Here is a 15,835-nt window from a genome sequence, read left to right as displayed (position 1 = left end):
AGTATAGAGAACATATTTTGATATCTCCCTTCTGAGAACTATCACAGATAAAATTTCTCTTACTTGCTTGTTCAATATATGCATCATGTTGTCAGTCATATTTTTCTTCTTTTTCTACCGCTTTTCCCACACCTGTAGGGTCGCGTGTGCGAACTACATCGCACATGTGGATTTAGCTCTGTTTTTACAGCTGGATGCTCTTCCTGACGCCAACCCTATATGGAGGGATGTAATTACTATTGCTTGTTTCTGTGTGTTGTATGAATATGAAGAGCAGGTGTTGGGACATACACAAACACCCAGTCCCCGAGCCAGAAGAAGTAATCAGAAGCGATTAAAATCCCTGACCCAGCCGGGAATCGAACTCGGGACCATCTGAACCGAAGGGCAATACGCTGACCATTCAACCAATGAGTCGAACATTGCCAGTCATATTATAAAATAAAAATAAAGTTGAGGGTTAATTCAGAAAAATATTGTGAGAAACAGCATGAAATACATTTTAGGGAGACCAGCAACTAGATGGATCCAAACTGCTATAATTGTGTGTTGTTTTGTTTAATTATTTTTCCTCAAACACTTGTGGTTGCTGACAATGACAAAGAATGCCAATCAAATTCTTTGCAATAGTGCTTCAAAGGTCGTAAGGAATAGAAGTAAATACAGAAATGATGTCTGGTACAGGAGCACACAACTTCAAGAAATAGATGAAGAGAAGAAGGGTGATGTGCCAACCATCCCATATTACAAGGATAAATACAGGTGATGATGAAAATGATGATGATGATAATGCTTGTTGTTTAAAGGGGCCTATCATCTAGGTCATCGGCCCCTAATGGTATGAAATGACAAATTAAAAGCCCAAAAACATCCACTGAACACAATTCAAAACGTGAGGACGAGGAATAAATGGATGGATATGAATTTAAAACGATCAGTGGAACCAACCCACAGCGCCTCACATGCACAGAAGCTGGCATAGAACAATAGTATTATTGACCAAGGGACTGCTTCTATAGCACAATACTGAATCGATGATACTTGTAGTCGAAAAGGGTCCAAAATCCAAGTCAGCGGCCCCTCACAATGGTCCTTATCGCTAGGAAACTAGAACCATGGTATTTGTCATGGTGCGGTACTAATCAAGAGTAGCGTAGACTCGCGGTATTCCACACGTTATGGTACTACTCACAGGTAATGAAATTTGCACATGTATTACAGACCTACACCATTTCACACATTGTGGTACCATTTAAGGCAACACAAACCTATGGTGTTCATCACATAAGGGTACTAACCACAGGGACTCCTACTATCCCATGGTGTTCCTCATATAGTGGGTACTAATCATAGGTAAGTCAGAACCATGGATTTCCTCATCCCATGGTGTCGCTCATATAGTGCTACTAATCACAGGTACTCTAAAAGCCGTCACGCTCTCGTTTGCTACTAATCACAAACCTATTTGGTACCCAATATAGTGTTACTACGAGCAAGTAAAAGTGACCCATGGTGTTGCCCGCATCGTGGTTCTAATCACAAGTATTTTCATGGTTCTAATTTGATCCCTTGGTCACCCCTTTTAGTTGCCTTTTACAACAGGCAGGGGATACCGTGGGTGAATTCTTCGTCTGCATCCCCTACCCACAGGGGGTTGTGTGTTCGGTCCGTGAAAGGTATTTTATTTCCCTCAAGTCCGCCGGCAAGCCGGTTAGGACCCCCCAATCCGCCACCTGGGACGCGCCACATGGGAGTATCACCTCTCGCCCTGCTACGCCAGCGCAGTAGGTTCGTGGGTAAAATACAGCCTAGAAGACATCGAAGTCATAGGGCTCAAGGGGAAACTATTCCCAAACTGCCAGTCACAACAATGAGACAAGATGAAACAATAATTAATTGGAGCATCCGCACACTAAATGCCCGATATCCATCCTACGATATCACCTCTATTCCACCAATTAAACACTTATCAACAGCATTCATTCTGATTTTAAATCAATTTATTTGTAGCAACTTGTAGCCATACAAGTATGAGTAAATAATATTTCCAAATGCATAATGGAATTAATGAAGATGATTGTAGATATGTAGGTAATCCTCAAACAATGTGCAGGTAGGCAAGAGGGAGGGTAAGGAAGGGGAGAAGTTGTGAATAGAGGTGAGTTAATGTTTTAAAACAAACAAACCCCATGGTGTTACAGCCCTGACGGGCCTTGGTCTACCAAGTGACAGCTACTCAGCAAGAAAGCTTGCAGATTACAAAGTGATGTAGTCAGCATGACGAATCCTCTCTGCTGTTATTCATGGCTTTCAGACCAGGTCTGCTATCCCACCGTCAAACAGCTCCTAAACTGTAATCACATAGGCTGAGTGTATTTTAAACCAGCCCTCAGATCCAGGTAAAAATTCCTGGCCTGGCCAGGAATTGAACCCAGGGCCTCTGGGTTAGAGGCAGGTATGTTACCCCTACACCATAGGATTGGTACTAAATGTTTTTAGGGGAAGGAAGTGGAAGGCTAAGGTATCCGTGAGAAATTGGCACGAGTCGCTACTGATAGAACAACAGAGGCAAGATGGGAACAGGGAAGTGTTACACAGGAGGGGGCAGGTAAGAGGAAAGGGAAAGAAAAAGATAGGAAAGGGAATCACAGAGTAGAAGATAGGAAGATGGAAGTGGAACAGGGTCATTAGAGGGAGAAAAAACAGAGGGAAGTGCATTCTACAGCCATCAGGGAAGATACATTTTTTTTTTTTTTTTTTTTACAATTTGCTCTGTCACAATGACATAGATAAATCTTATAGCAATGATGGGATGAAAAGGGCTAAGAGTGGGAAGGAAGCGACTATGGCCTTAATTAAGGTACAGCCCCTGCATTTGCCTGGTGTGAAAATAGGAAACGACTGAGCTCGATTGCTGCAGTCGCTTAAGTGCGGCCAGTATCCAGTAATCGGGAGATAGTGGGTTCGAATCCGACTGTCGGCAGCTCTGAAGATGGTTTTCCGTAGTTTCCCATTTTCACACCAGGTAAATACTGGGGCTGTACCTTAATTAAGGCCACGGCTGCTTCCTTCCCATTCCTAGGCCTTTCCCATCCCATCGTCGCCATAAGACATATCTGTGTCGGTGCAACGTAAAGCAAATAGCAACAACAACAACGAAAATAGGAGACCACAGAAAACCATATTCAAGGCTGCCAACAGTGGAGTTCAAACCCACTAACTCCTGAATGCAAGCTGATAGCTATGTGACCCAAACTGCACAACCACTTGCTTGGTCAGGGAAGATAAGGGAGTCAAACAGCGTAGGAGATCTAATGTTCTGGTTGAGGATCTGGTCATGGAGGGTTCCATTGTTAGGCATGTAACGAAAGTGTGTGGAGGAAAGGGAACCAAGGTAGAGAGAGTGTTATCTAGGAATAATGTTAAGACAGATGTTGAGAAAAGTAGAAGGGAAGGAGGAAAGGAGGGAGAAAGTGGTAATTTTCCGCATTGGTACCAAAAGCATAAAGCAAGCAGGAACAGATACTAACATCATTGGGGATGTATGGGATCTAGTTGTTACAGCACAGGAGAAGTTTAAGGTAGCCGAGATTATTATCAGTGGGATACTATGAGATACCTTCATTTGAACTGTAATGATACATATAAGTTACGAAGGTTTGTTTAAAAGAGTAATAGGGAGGTACATTAAGGGAAATGGAGTGGGCTAGGGAGCAGTGATGAGAGTACAGAGAGCCAAAAATCAAATAAGGATGACATAAATTTATTGGCATACTACAGAAGTACTGTAAGGAAAGGAATATAATTAAGTAAATTTAATAGATATATTTATGTCTACCCCATAGTGTCTGGCTGCATGGCTAAATAGTCAGCATGCAGGCCTTTGGTCCAAGAGATCCCAGGTTTGATTCCTGGTCAGGTTGGGGATTTTAACTTTCATTGGTTAATTTATATGACCTTTGGTATGGCCCCATTCTCACAGATGTGCAGGTCACTTACATGGCATCAACTCGAAAGACTTTCACCAGGCCTCCCAGGCCACATGCCATTATTATTACCCCTTAGTCGCATTTCCAGATATGGGGTCATGGATGAGGTGAGATGAAATTATGTGGCATGTTTTACGGTTGGATGCCCTTCCTGACACCATCCTCAGATGAGAAGCTAGTGAAATGAATTATGGTAAATGAAATTGGGTAAGGAGGTGGAAGGAATCGGCTGTCATCTATGAGTATGGATCTGCCTGGAACTGAAAATGGGAAACCACAGAAAACCATTATCAGAACAGCCAACGGTGTAGCTCAAATCCACTCTCGTCTCCTGAATGCAAAGCTTGGCTCCATAGCCATAGCGCCTTAACATGCACAGTCACTCCTCTCTGTTAATTTAATATATATTATCAGATATCGTAAAAGGAGTGATATTATAGATGCGTAAACTTTTTCCCAGAACTGAAGTATTTATTGCAGAGACAGGCTAGATAGGAGAGGAGGTATCCATGCTTGTGAAAGAGGAATTGTAAGCTACAAAAAGGTTACGATGAGAAACAGGAAATTCTAGGTGTAAGGCTCATCTCTAAAGACAATAGGAAACTTGAAGTTTTTTGGAGTGTACAGACCCAGAAGGGTTGACGCTGATGCTAAATTATTTGATAAGTTAATCAGATATATGGGAAATGACACAGAAAGAATGTGAATGTAGTGGGTAATCACAGTTTACTAAATGTTAACTGGGAAGGTAAAGCAAACGACAGAAAGCATGACCAACAAATGGTAAATCAGTTAATCTGGGAGCAGCTGAATCAGAAACCGATGGAACCAACTAGAGGGGAGAATATTCTACAAGTGATGTCCAGCTCCATGGCTAAATGGTTAGCGTGCTGGCCTTTGGTCACAGGGGTCCCGGGTTTGATTCCCGGCAGGGTTGAGAATTTTAACCATCATTGGTTAATTTCTCTGGCACGGGGGCTGGGTTATGTGTTGTATTCATCATCATTTCATCCTCATCACGACACGCAGGTCGCCTACGGGTATCAAAACGAAAGACCTGCACCTGGTGAGCCGAACATGTCCTCAGACACTCGTGGCACTAAAAGCCATACGCCATTTCATTTCATTTCATTTCATTTCTACATGTGATGGTGATAAAATAAATGAGCTCTATGGAGGAACAGTAGTGATACACACTATGTGTGATCACTTAACTATTTCTCATAGATGAAAATAAGTACAATAGAAAGATAGGTTGTAAAAGTAGGACTATTAGGCAATACTGTGTATGTTTGATACAACAGGCATGCAGAATTCTAAAAAAGTAATTGTGATAGTCCAATAAAAGCGTAAACAGCCTGTGGGATGAGTATAACCCTGACAGTAACACATCTATAAATGTCACTTTAGTTACACCACACATTTTGAAGATGTGTCACTCAAAGCCTATTATTGATTTTCCATTTCAGTGGGCATTATTTGCAATTTTTATCAAATTTGATCATTTTAATTTATAAGGAAACTGAATGATACAACAGAAAGTTGTAGGATGGTACTGTCAGGGTTAAAGTAATTATTGAGGAGTGTGAAAACAGAAATGTAATGTTAAAGGTAGTAAGGAATGGTAAAATACCCAATATATTAAAATAGGAAAATAAAGATATTAAGTAGGAGGTGCAGTATCAAAAGATAAAAATAACAATGTTTGTTGAAGTAAGGAGAAACTGAAGGAACTTACCAGAAAATTGAATTTAATGAAGAAATCAGCTAAGCATAATGCACAGTAACATAAATTTTATCCCACCCCCCTATCCCCCAAAAAAAAGATATATGCATGCACAGATAGGTCTTGTGGCAACGATAGGAAAGGACGAGGAGTATGAAGGAAATGACCATGGCATCAATTAAGGTACTACAGGCCAGTCAACTACACATATGTTACATGTAATCTCTGGGTAAGAATTCTTTATGGCACATATTGGTAAAATTACTAACTGGTTTGATAGAATGCAATTTGGGTTCAGGAAATGTTATCCCAGTGAGGCTCAACTTGTAGGATGCCAGCATGATATAGCAGATATTTTAGATTCAATAGGTAAAATGGGACTGGATCGCTATTGACCTATCCAAGGCTTTAGATAGGGCAGATCATGGAAAATTATATAAGACAAAAGAGTCACTAAATATAAGGAAACAGATCTCAGAGAATTAGAACTGGTGAAGGATTAAGAGGGGAGGTTCTGCCAGGCAGTATTATTGGACCTTTATTTTTCTAACATATACAGTATATATTATGCCTTTGCTGGCAAGACCTAGTGTTTACAGTGCACTATGTCTTCTGGTGTAGGCTAGAACAAATTTATTACTTTCATTGACCTGTCTCAGTCACATCCTTGGCTTTGACAATATGAAAGTGACCAAGGTATGAGTGATGCAAGTAATGCCATTCCTTATGCAGCCAGTCCCTCTTATGAATGATGTAAATATGTTGTGCATAGGGTCGGTTGTGGGCTCGGCAGACTGAGATGTAATAGCAACTTCCAGCTCAGTGAAGAAAACAACAGGAAACTACCTCACACCTCATTTCCTTAGTAAGCTTCTTCAGTGATGCATGGGCCACCTAACGGCTGATGGCTGAGCTGTCGAGGTCCAGATCAGCCTCTGGGCTGAGCACTTAATATATATACAGTATATAAATGATATTAGTATAGAACAGGATTCACAGTTAAGGCTTTTTGTGGATGATGTTGCACTGTATGGAGTATAAGATACAGGATTGCGAGAGACTGCAAAAAGACCTTGACAATGTTATGAGATAGACAGCAGGCAACAGTTTGATGGTAAAAGGAGTAAAATTTCATCTTGTAAGTTTCACCAAGAAGAAAAGTCCTTTCTGTTTTAATTACTGTGTTGATGGAGTGGAAGTACCCCATGGGGATCACTGTAAGAACCTCATATTACCAGGATGGTAAATGGTAAATAAATGTTACAGATCTTTTCATATGGTTATGAGGGTATTTAGGGGTTGTACTTAAGGATATTTGCCTTTGCTGGCAGGACCTAGTGTTTACAGTGCACTATGTCTTCTGGTATGGGCTAGAGTAATTTTGTTACTTTCATTGATCTGCCTCTGTCTTATACTTGGCTTTGACAATATGAGAGTGACTGAGGTATGAGCGATGCTAGCAATGCCATTCCTTCTTCAGCCAGTCCCTGCTATGAATGGTGTGAAAATGTTGCTCATAGGGTCGGTTGGTGCATGCATTTCAGTGGGCTTGGCAGACTGATATGTAATAGCTACTTCTGGCTCAGTGAGGAAAGCAACAGGAAACTACCTCGCTCCTCATTTCCCTAGTACGCCTCTTCAGTGATGCCTAGGCCATCTATGACAGCTGATGGCGGAGCTGTTGAGGATCCAACCAGCCTTAGGGCTGACTACTGAATATACATACTTAAGGATATAAGGAGAGACTGTATAAGTCACAAGTAACACCCCAATTAGAGTATGGTTCCAGTGTATGGTGACTCATCACCAGAATTACTTGATATGAAAAAGTGGAAAAGTTCCAAAGGAAAGCAGCACAATTTGTTCTGGGTGATCTCCGACAAAGAACAGTGTTACAAAAATGTTGCAAACTTTGGACTGAGAAGACTTGGGAGTAAGGAGACAAGCTGTTCAACTATGCAGTATGTTCCAAGCTATCAGCAGGGAGGTGGCATGAAATGACATTTGTAGATGAATAAATTTGAATGGGGTTTTTATAAGTTATAATTCAAGAGGACAAAGTGGGGAAAATGTTTATAGGAAGAGGAATTACAGATTGGAATAATTTATCAAGGAAGATGTCAATAAATTTCCAACTTTCTGAAATCATTTAAGATAAAAACAAGGTAAATAAATGATAGGGAATCTGCCATCTGGTCAACAGTTCTAAATGCTGATGTGTGGTGATTGACTGACAAATGTGTTGAATGAAGTTTGAATAGGAACTGACTTTGGTGATTTAGTTGAAAGAAAGCAAACTTGTAGTTTTAAGTGACTGTTGATATTATGACAGCCCTACAGTATAGGTCAGTTACCCTATCTCTTACCCAGAAGCCCAAGGTTTGACTCCTGCCCAGGAAATTTACCTGCCTGAATGAGAACAACTGTGAAGCTATCTGACTGTGAGATAGTAGCTTTGGTCGAGGAAGCCAAGAAGATTTGTTGTGATGACCACGTGTCACCTTGTAATCTGCAAGCTCTCAAGCTGAGCAGGCCAAGATCCATGAATGCTGAAGCACAGGGAGGCAGAGTGGGAGTTATTGATACTATAATCATAACCATGGGACCTCCAGTTTTACATGAAATCCAAAGCATAGGAACAATATTGGACAAGAAACCTAGGGGGACAATGATTAAATTTAATATTAAATAATTTTAAGGTAACAGGTGACAAAGCAGAAGAGACCATGGTGACAGCAGCAAATGGAGGATTATTGGGTTTCTTAGTTTGTACAGACATCAACAGACTTAAAATGTCTGTCTGTCTGTCTGTCTGTCTGTCTGTCTGTCTGTCTGTCTGTCTGTCTGTCTGTCTGTCTGTCTGTCTGTCTGTCTGTCTGTCTGTCTGTCTGTCTGTCTGTCTGTCTGTCTGTCTGTCTGTCTGTCTGTCTGTCTGTCTGTCTGTCTACTAGTTCAAGAAGTAAATATGTAACTTCACTATTGCTGTAAGTATTTCCATGAAAAAAATGTATATAATTTTTTAAAATGGAAAATGTCAGATCATTTTGGAAATTAAGCTATAATGCAGAGTAAATAATGTTCTTTCAATGCACAATCAAGTTTGAAATAAGACAAAGATTACTCCTGCCCTTAGTAAATCTCAGCATGCAAGATATTACTGAACTATTTAATACATTTTGTTACATTTAATAAAATGATATCCCTTTCATTTCAAAAGAATATACTCTAACGAATCAATGATCCATTTTAGGTCTATATTTTAGGTACATGTGGTCATACTTTTTGTACTTTGTTAATCCCTGTATACGAACCACAACCCCCCACCACCAGTTGAGAGTCCCATGGCAGTAGATTGGAGTAGATTATCAGAGTAGGCCTAAGAATGACAGGTAAAAAAGCATGTTTGTTTACAATGTTATGTAACAGCAGCAAAGTCGGAGTGATGTTGGTTGATGATTTTTCTTCCTATACAACTGTCCCATTCTGGCACACTGTTAACTAGCACTTCTTCCATGCACATTTCACATCCCAGTCAAGCTGATGTGTACTACAATAAAAATGTAACTGAGCCTAGGAAGTGTTTATCAGAGAGATAACAGCTTGCCACATGGTACAGTGAAGCAGTGATACCAGGTATGGGTCTGACAAGCAGACACACCACACCACACCACAGAGACACTGAGAACAAGAAAAACAGAGAGAAAGTGAGAGTAGTTTCTTTCTAGTGTCTCTTATTTTGGATTTCAATCTTCTCAACAACAGCAACTGTTCCAAGTAGGTACCACACATTCTAAGTCATTTTTCTGTACACGTTAATCAATTAATATTTCTGTTTCTGGAAAAAACTTCATTATCAAATAAAGTGTATAGATCAACTTGACAGAAGAAGTAATCTGTATCTAGTAAATGCTTAGGTATGAACATCTAACAAGAGAGAGATATACATATTACAGAAACAAATGGAGAACAATGATTTACCAAGTAAGATTGCATATACAGTAGCACAAATACAAATAGTCTGCAGAAGAAAACTGAACCAAAAATTTGTATCTCTATTTATATTATTATACTTCTCTTTTATGGGAGTATTACTATTCCCTTTTTATCAGGCAAGAAACTGATCTCCATCTGTATTAAGTGGCCATTTTAATAGCAAGTGTTTATATTTCTTAGTCAGGTAGGAAATACAAAATCAAGGCCATGGCCGCTTCTTTCCCATTCCTAGCCCTTTCCTACCCCATTGTCGCTGTAAGACCTATCTGTGTCGGCGCGACGTAAAGCAAATTGTAAAAATATATATACATATACAAAATTGGAACAGGTGGATCATTTCAAGTACTTAGGATGTGTATTCTCCCAGGATGGTAGTATAGTAAGTGAAACTGAATCAATGTGCAGCAAAGCTACTGCAGAAAACTCGCAATTGCAATCAACAGTATTCTGTCAGAAAGACATGAGTTCTCAGAGAAAACTTTCTTTAAATCTGATATAACTCCTTAGGCTTTCACGGCTGGCCTTTAATTCTATGTACAAGTCTCCCAGCATTTTACTGAAGACAACGTTCGGTATTCCCAAGGATCCGCTCTGTCCAAAGGTCAGCAGGGGACCAAGGCTGAGCTCGCTAGCTCCCTGTATTTTCACCCTGATCACTGTTTGTTCCCTGCACAGTTCACATCATAGAATGGGGTAAACACAGTTTGTTTATTTCTGTGTTCCTCAGTAGGTCTACTGGAATCCAGGCTTTGTTACGATATTCCAGTTCTTGTTTCCGATTGGAGATGTTGGTGTGTTTGTATATTTCTATTGTTTGCCATTGCAGACACGTGTGGCACGTGTGGTGTGGTAGACAGTATGTCTAAGTCCAGGGTGCGAAATCACAGGGGGGAGGGATTTCCCCCCACCAACAATTTTATCTCAAAGGTTCCCACCCCCCCACTAAAATTGTCCGGGGGCAATTCTCTCATTATGAAATAATGAGGAAAATGTAGAACACGTACAATTTATTACTGAAATTCATGATTTTTACTGTACATATTTTCATAAAAACATCAGCAATAATTCAAATGGCTGCCAGACCTTGAGCAATAAAACACAGCAGTGGTGATCCGGATCTGCAGCCTATTATTCATGTTTCACTCTGACAAGTCCATCTGAAACACGGGCAAAAATATAAATTACTTGAAGCCCTCCTTTGTCATTGCTCTAAGTAGCTCGAGCTTACACCTCTCCTGTATTTCTTCGGGATGGTGTGTTTCCGATAGGTAGCCAATAGGACAATGTTCACTTAAGCAGTGTTCAGTCAAAACTTAGCCCTGATAGACGAAGGTTCCACTAATAAAGGAATAAATCAGGACAAATCGCGCCTTGCCTGGCCTTTGTTAAGAAAGTGAAAGTCTCTCATAAACTTCTCAGCTGATTAGAATAACGTTCTAATGCTTATCATTCTTGTTATAACAACAAAATTCAAACAAAAAGATCTTAAATTTACATTTTCTGGGGGAGGGGGTAGTTAAATTACAGGGGAAATTTATACCCCCGCCCTGCAAAATACTGCCTGAAATAACACTAGTAGTTAGATTCCTATGTTCCTCCTCCCCCCCCACGATTTCTTTCTGATTTCGCACCCTGTCTAAGTCCCCATACAACCTCTCTGCTTGTCCTAGGTGGCTGTGTTGATTGTATTCCTTGAGTCTTGTAGCTATGCTCCTCTTCATTCTACCTATGAACATCTGACTACAGCTACATGGTATTCTGTAGACTCCTGCAGCTGTGTGTGTGAGCTGCTTGTCCTTCATGGATGAGGGTACTAGGTCCTGAATTTTGGTTGTTGAACTGTAAATGGTCTTCATGTCATGTGCTCTCAGTATCTTCCCAATCTGGTCTGTCACTTTTTTGACATATGGCAGAAAGGCAGTAGCCAGCAGACTTCTCTCTTTCTCCTCCCTCATGTTCTGGCACTCTATCCATGTGTTCTTACTTGGTATATAATTACTCTCCATTTGTTTCCATAATATCTTTACACTGATCTGATTTTAGACCGACTTTGCTGTATGGAAATGAAAGCTGGGTAGACTCAGTATATCTCATTTATTAATTAGAAGTAACACACATGAAAGCAGCAAGAATGATTGCAGGCCGAGGACAATGACAGGAAGGTACTCTAAATGAGGAGATAAATGTTAAATTAGAAAAAATGTATAAAATGGTTTCAGTGGTAACGTCATGTGAGGCAAATGGATGAGGATGGATTACCTAGGAGAATAAAGGACTCAGCAATGGAGGATGAGGTAGAGGAAGGCCATGGTATTGATGATTAGACTCAATTTTTAGCCCACATCAAGAGGTATTCCTTGAGTGAATGATCAGATTAATGGCCTTCCAGTAACAAAGGGCCTTGGCCAGGATAGGGATTTTAACTGCATCTGGTTAATTACTCTACCACAGGGGCTATGTGTGTGTGTTTGTCTTAATGCACATCTTCATTCACATACAACACATCACACTACAAACCACCACAGAAACATACAATGGCGGGTACATCCCTCTACATAGGGTTATGCCAGATGGCAAACTGATCATTTTTCAACGGGGTAGCTATGTCTGGAAATATACTGCTTGGGCAATCTGGGTGTCAAAATCTGACAGTGTTATGAATAGCGTGATGGGAGTGTGTGCCACATTTTGTCAAGAAATCCCCACCAACCCAACCAGAGCATCACATTCTTCATTAAATTATAAAAGAGGTTCAAATTATCAACCTACAATTTGATTAAAGAGCCTACAGTAGCTGTGCAGAGACTGATACATAGGATCAAGGACCGTTTTGTTTTAGATACTGTCAAAGATATGGGGAATGAAGCTCCTGCGTGAACCAATGCAGCATTATCACGTAAGTCTGTACAGTTGGAGGTTGAAAATACAAGCTCCTTTCATACTGTTCTTGTTGGGTTGGTGGAGGTTTCTTGACCAAATAGGGAATGCATGCCCATCCAAAGTGTTGTCAAACTTTTGACATCCCATAGCACCCAAACCATGCATTTCCACTACAATTTATGAATCTCATGTTTTTCATTTTTCATTTACTTTAGGTTATAAGATAAACGATAAAGATGTTGATTCACATAGGGAACCTGAAATATTTGTTCCGAATGTGTAAATTTATAATACCAATATAGTTGGGTCGTTATTGTACATTATAAATTTACCAGCTAACTCATTCCTGGTGAAACGCTGGCAACCAGGAATGAGTTAGCTGGTAAATTTATAATGTCCAATAACGGACCAACTATCCCAACCAAAGGCTAAACTCTGTGCCGGTCCCAAGCCCGGGAAAATGGTAAGGGTGAATGGCTGGTTACTGAGTCCCAGTGGAGTTGCCTGTGCCAAGCAGGTGCCTCTGGAAAATACTGGGAAATGCTCTAATTGGTAGGTTTACCTGCCTACGCAACCAGAAAATCATACCCCGTATGGAGATGGGTGAAGGCGAATGCCCGGCGCCTTAAAATGGGGCCTTCTTGGCTAAGGTATGGTAACCCTAACAGAAGGTTCCCTGGTCCTCGAGGTTGGGGGTTGGGTGTAGGGTTAACAGCCCCACCCCGTAAAAAAGAAATTGTTATGAATCCTCTCAACAAACAAAAGCTGGACGGATTGAATATAGACAACCCTGCAAGGATAAATGGCTACGATTTGAAACATGGAATGTCCCTGAAACTTGGGCTTTTGGGACAACTGACAAGAGCAGATTGGCCATATTTGAGAGGAAGATCTTACGGAAGATTTATGGAGCAGTCAATGATCACGGATGCTGGCATGCAAGGTACAACCATGAACTATACCTACTGTTCAAGGAACGTGATACTGTAAGCGAAATCAAAGCAAGAAGAGTGGGATGGCTTGGGCATGTGCATAGAAAGGACGAAAATGATCCTTGTAGGAAGGTGAAATTTACAGAACCTTATGGCACCAGAAGAGTGGACCCCCACTGAGATGGCTGGATGAAGTGGAGAAGGATCTAAGGGGAGCTGGAGTCAGAGGATGGAGGACAAAAGCAGAGGATCGGGGCACCTGGACGCATGTTGTTGAGGCGGTCAAGGCTGGAACCCGGCTGTAGAACCAAATAAGAAGATGAAAGAACTCATTCGGAACAAATATTTCAAGTTCCCTATGGAAATCAACATCATCTGATGGCCAGGCAGGCATTCATTTTTGAAAACGAGACAAAGTCTCTCATAGTGCATTGGCACTGCCGGTGGCTCCAAGTAGTCTATGCAGTGGCCTCTATGGTATGCACTAGCCATGCGTTTTGGTAGGTGTGCTATTTACCAACTGATGAGCCCAACTTAGCAAACTGGGGCGAAACGCTGGCAACCAGGAATGAGTTAGCTGGTAAATTTATAATGTCCAATAATGGACCAACTATATTGGTATTTAGGCTGTGTGTCATACCAATATTCTTTCAAAGGAAAACAACTGAGGTATTGAATTAGGTGGAACCTTACTTGTTTTCCTTTCAAGGAATATTTGTGTGACGCATTTCCAGACACAGGTTCCCTCTTGCCATCCTGCACAACATATTAAGCATTGTCAGTGTTATTTTGAATCACTCTGTATACAATAAAAAGGAGAGAAAAATAATTCCTAAAACTTGTGGTAGAAGACAATGAGCACAGAACAAACACAGAAGGGACAAGAAACTCAAATGTGTTCAAAGAAATGGAGATGGTAGAAACAATGAATACAAATAGTCGAACATAGGAAGCTACAAAAGATGAACTCACTGGGTTCCTTTTCTTCATCTGCTTTGTTTTTGTCCTATGTTTTGTGTCTTCCACTGCCAGCTTTAATCTCTTTTCTCTTTTCACTTCTCCTTTCTGTTGGTCACATCTGGCTTTCTCCTTATCCTATACTTATCACATCTAGAAAGAAGGTTCTTTCATTTGCATTCCCAGCTGGGAGTTGCGAATACTCTCTACTTTCCAGTTCAATTTTAAATGAATTTGTAACAGCTGGGCATCATCATCATTAATTTATCATTGAGGTGGCCACGGCTTGAATTCCAATCAATGCACATAGGATTTTTGAAATTAAAAAAGTCATGTTCCCATGGTTTGGACTCCCCGTAAAACTGGAGATCTCATGGCTATGATCACAATATGAACAGCTGAGTAAAACTTGCTCACTCTTTCTTTTTCCTTAAATTTGAATGAAATGGGTGGTAGCAGCAGCAGCAGCAGCAGCAGCAGTGGTAGTAGTGGTGGTGGTGGTGGTGGTGGTGGTAGTAGTAGTAGTAGTAGTAGTAGTAGTAGTAGTAGTAGTAGTAGTAGTAGTAGTAGTAGTAGTAGTAGTAACACATGGAAATTCATAAAAATATATTTCCAATAAATTTCACTAAACTTGTATGTGCGTTACCTAAAGTAAATATTATTAATATAGAAGTTAATAGTTGTTAATAAGTTTAAAGGTAGATTGATACTTTCGTAGCATACTTCACTGAGGAACGTGACAAATATACTTATAAAAATTCTACTAAAGTTAGGTACCATAATGGTTTGAACCATTCAACAAAACTTTCTCAAAGATACCACAATGGTTTGAACCATTCAGCAATACTTTCTCAACCAGATTCCTACTTCTCAATGAGTCCAAATATTTCATTATCTTACCTTTCAGTAGGTATGTCACTTGAAGTTAGACTGTTGGCTTCATCACTACCAACACTATTGAGGCTCGTACAGTTCGCCTCTCTTTGTCTCCGTTCCTCCCACTGTGCTCTTACTTCATCTTGCACTCGTCGTTTTAGTTCTTGTACTCTCTTACGTTCTTCTTCAATTACTTGACTCCCTGAAAGCAAAATCATAGAAGAATACTTTTACAGAGTTTGAACGTAATAAGACCAAGTCTACATTCAGTGCCAACATAAAATTTTCAGCCCTAAAATTAATTTACTTTTCTGGCTGGTAAAAAACAATATTGTTCTTATTATGCAGGTGTATGGGTGTGCACATACATGTTTATACTTTTCTAAATATTTGAGTGTGATTTGGTGGAATCTGATTACTTTTTTTTAGGAATGAAACAAGTCATTCTATTAAACTACTGTAAGTTGTTTCTTTTTAAGAGT

General features: G+C 40.2%; 1 protein-coding gene across 3 annotated transcripts in view; it reads right to left on the bottom strand.

Moving 5' to 3' along the window:
* LOC136858075 (pleckstrin homology-like domain family B member 1) overlaps positions 1–15,835 on the bottom strand; it is an 871,560-nt gene that overhangs the window by 191,446 nt on the left and 664,279 nt on the right. For all 3 annotated transcript variants that reach the window (XM_067137338.2, XM_067137337.2, XM_067137339.2), the window contains one exon: positions 15,378–15,555. In XM_067137338.2, coding sequence (XP_066993439.2) covers positions 15,378–15,555 — 178 coding nt within the window. The remainder of the gene's footprint in view (positions 1–15,377; positions 15,556–15,835) is intronic.

The sequence above is a fragment of the Anabrus simplex genome, chromosome 1, assembly GCF_040414725.1.
Source record: "Anabrus simplex isolate iqAnaSimp1 chromosome 1, ASM4041472v1, whole genome shotgun sequence".
NCBI classification, from domain to species: Eukaryota; Metazoa; Arthropoda; class Insecta; order Orthoptera; family Tettigoniidae; genus Anabrus; species Anabrus simplex.
This window is presented reverse-complemented; position numbering and strand designations above follow the sequence as displayed.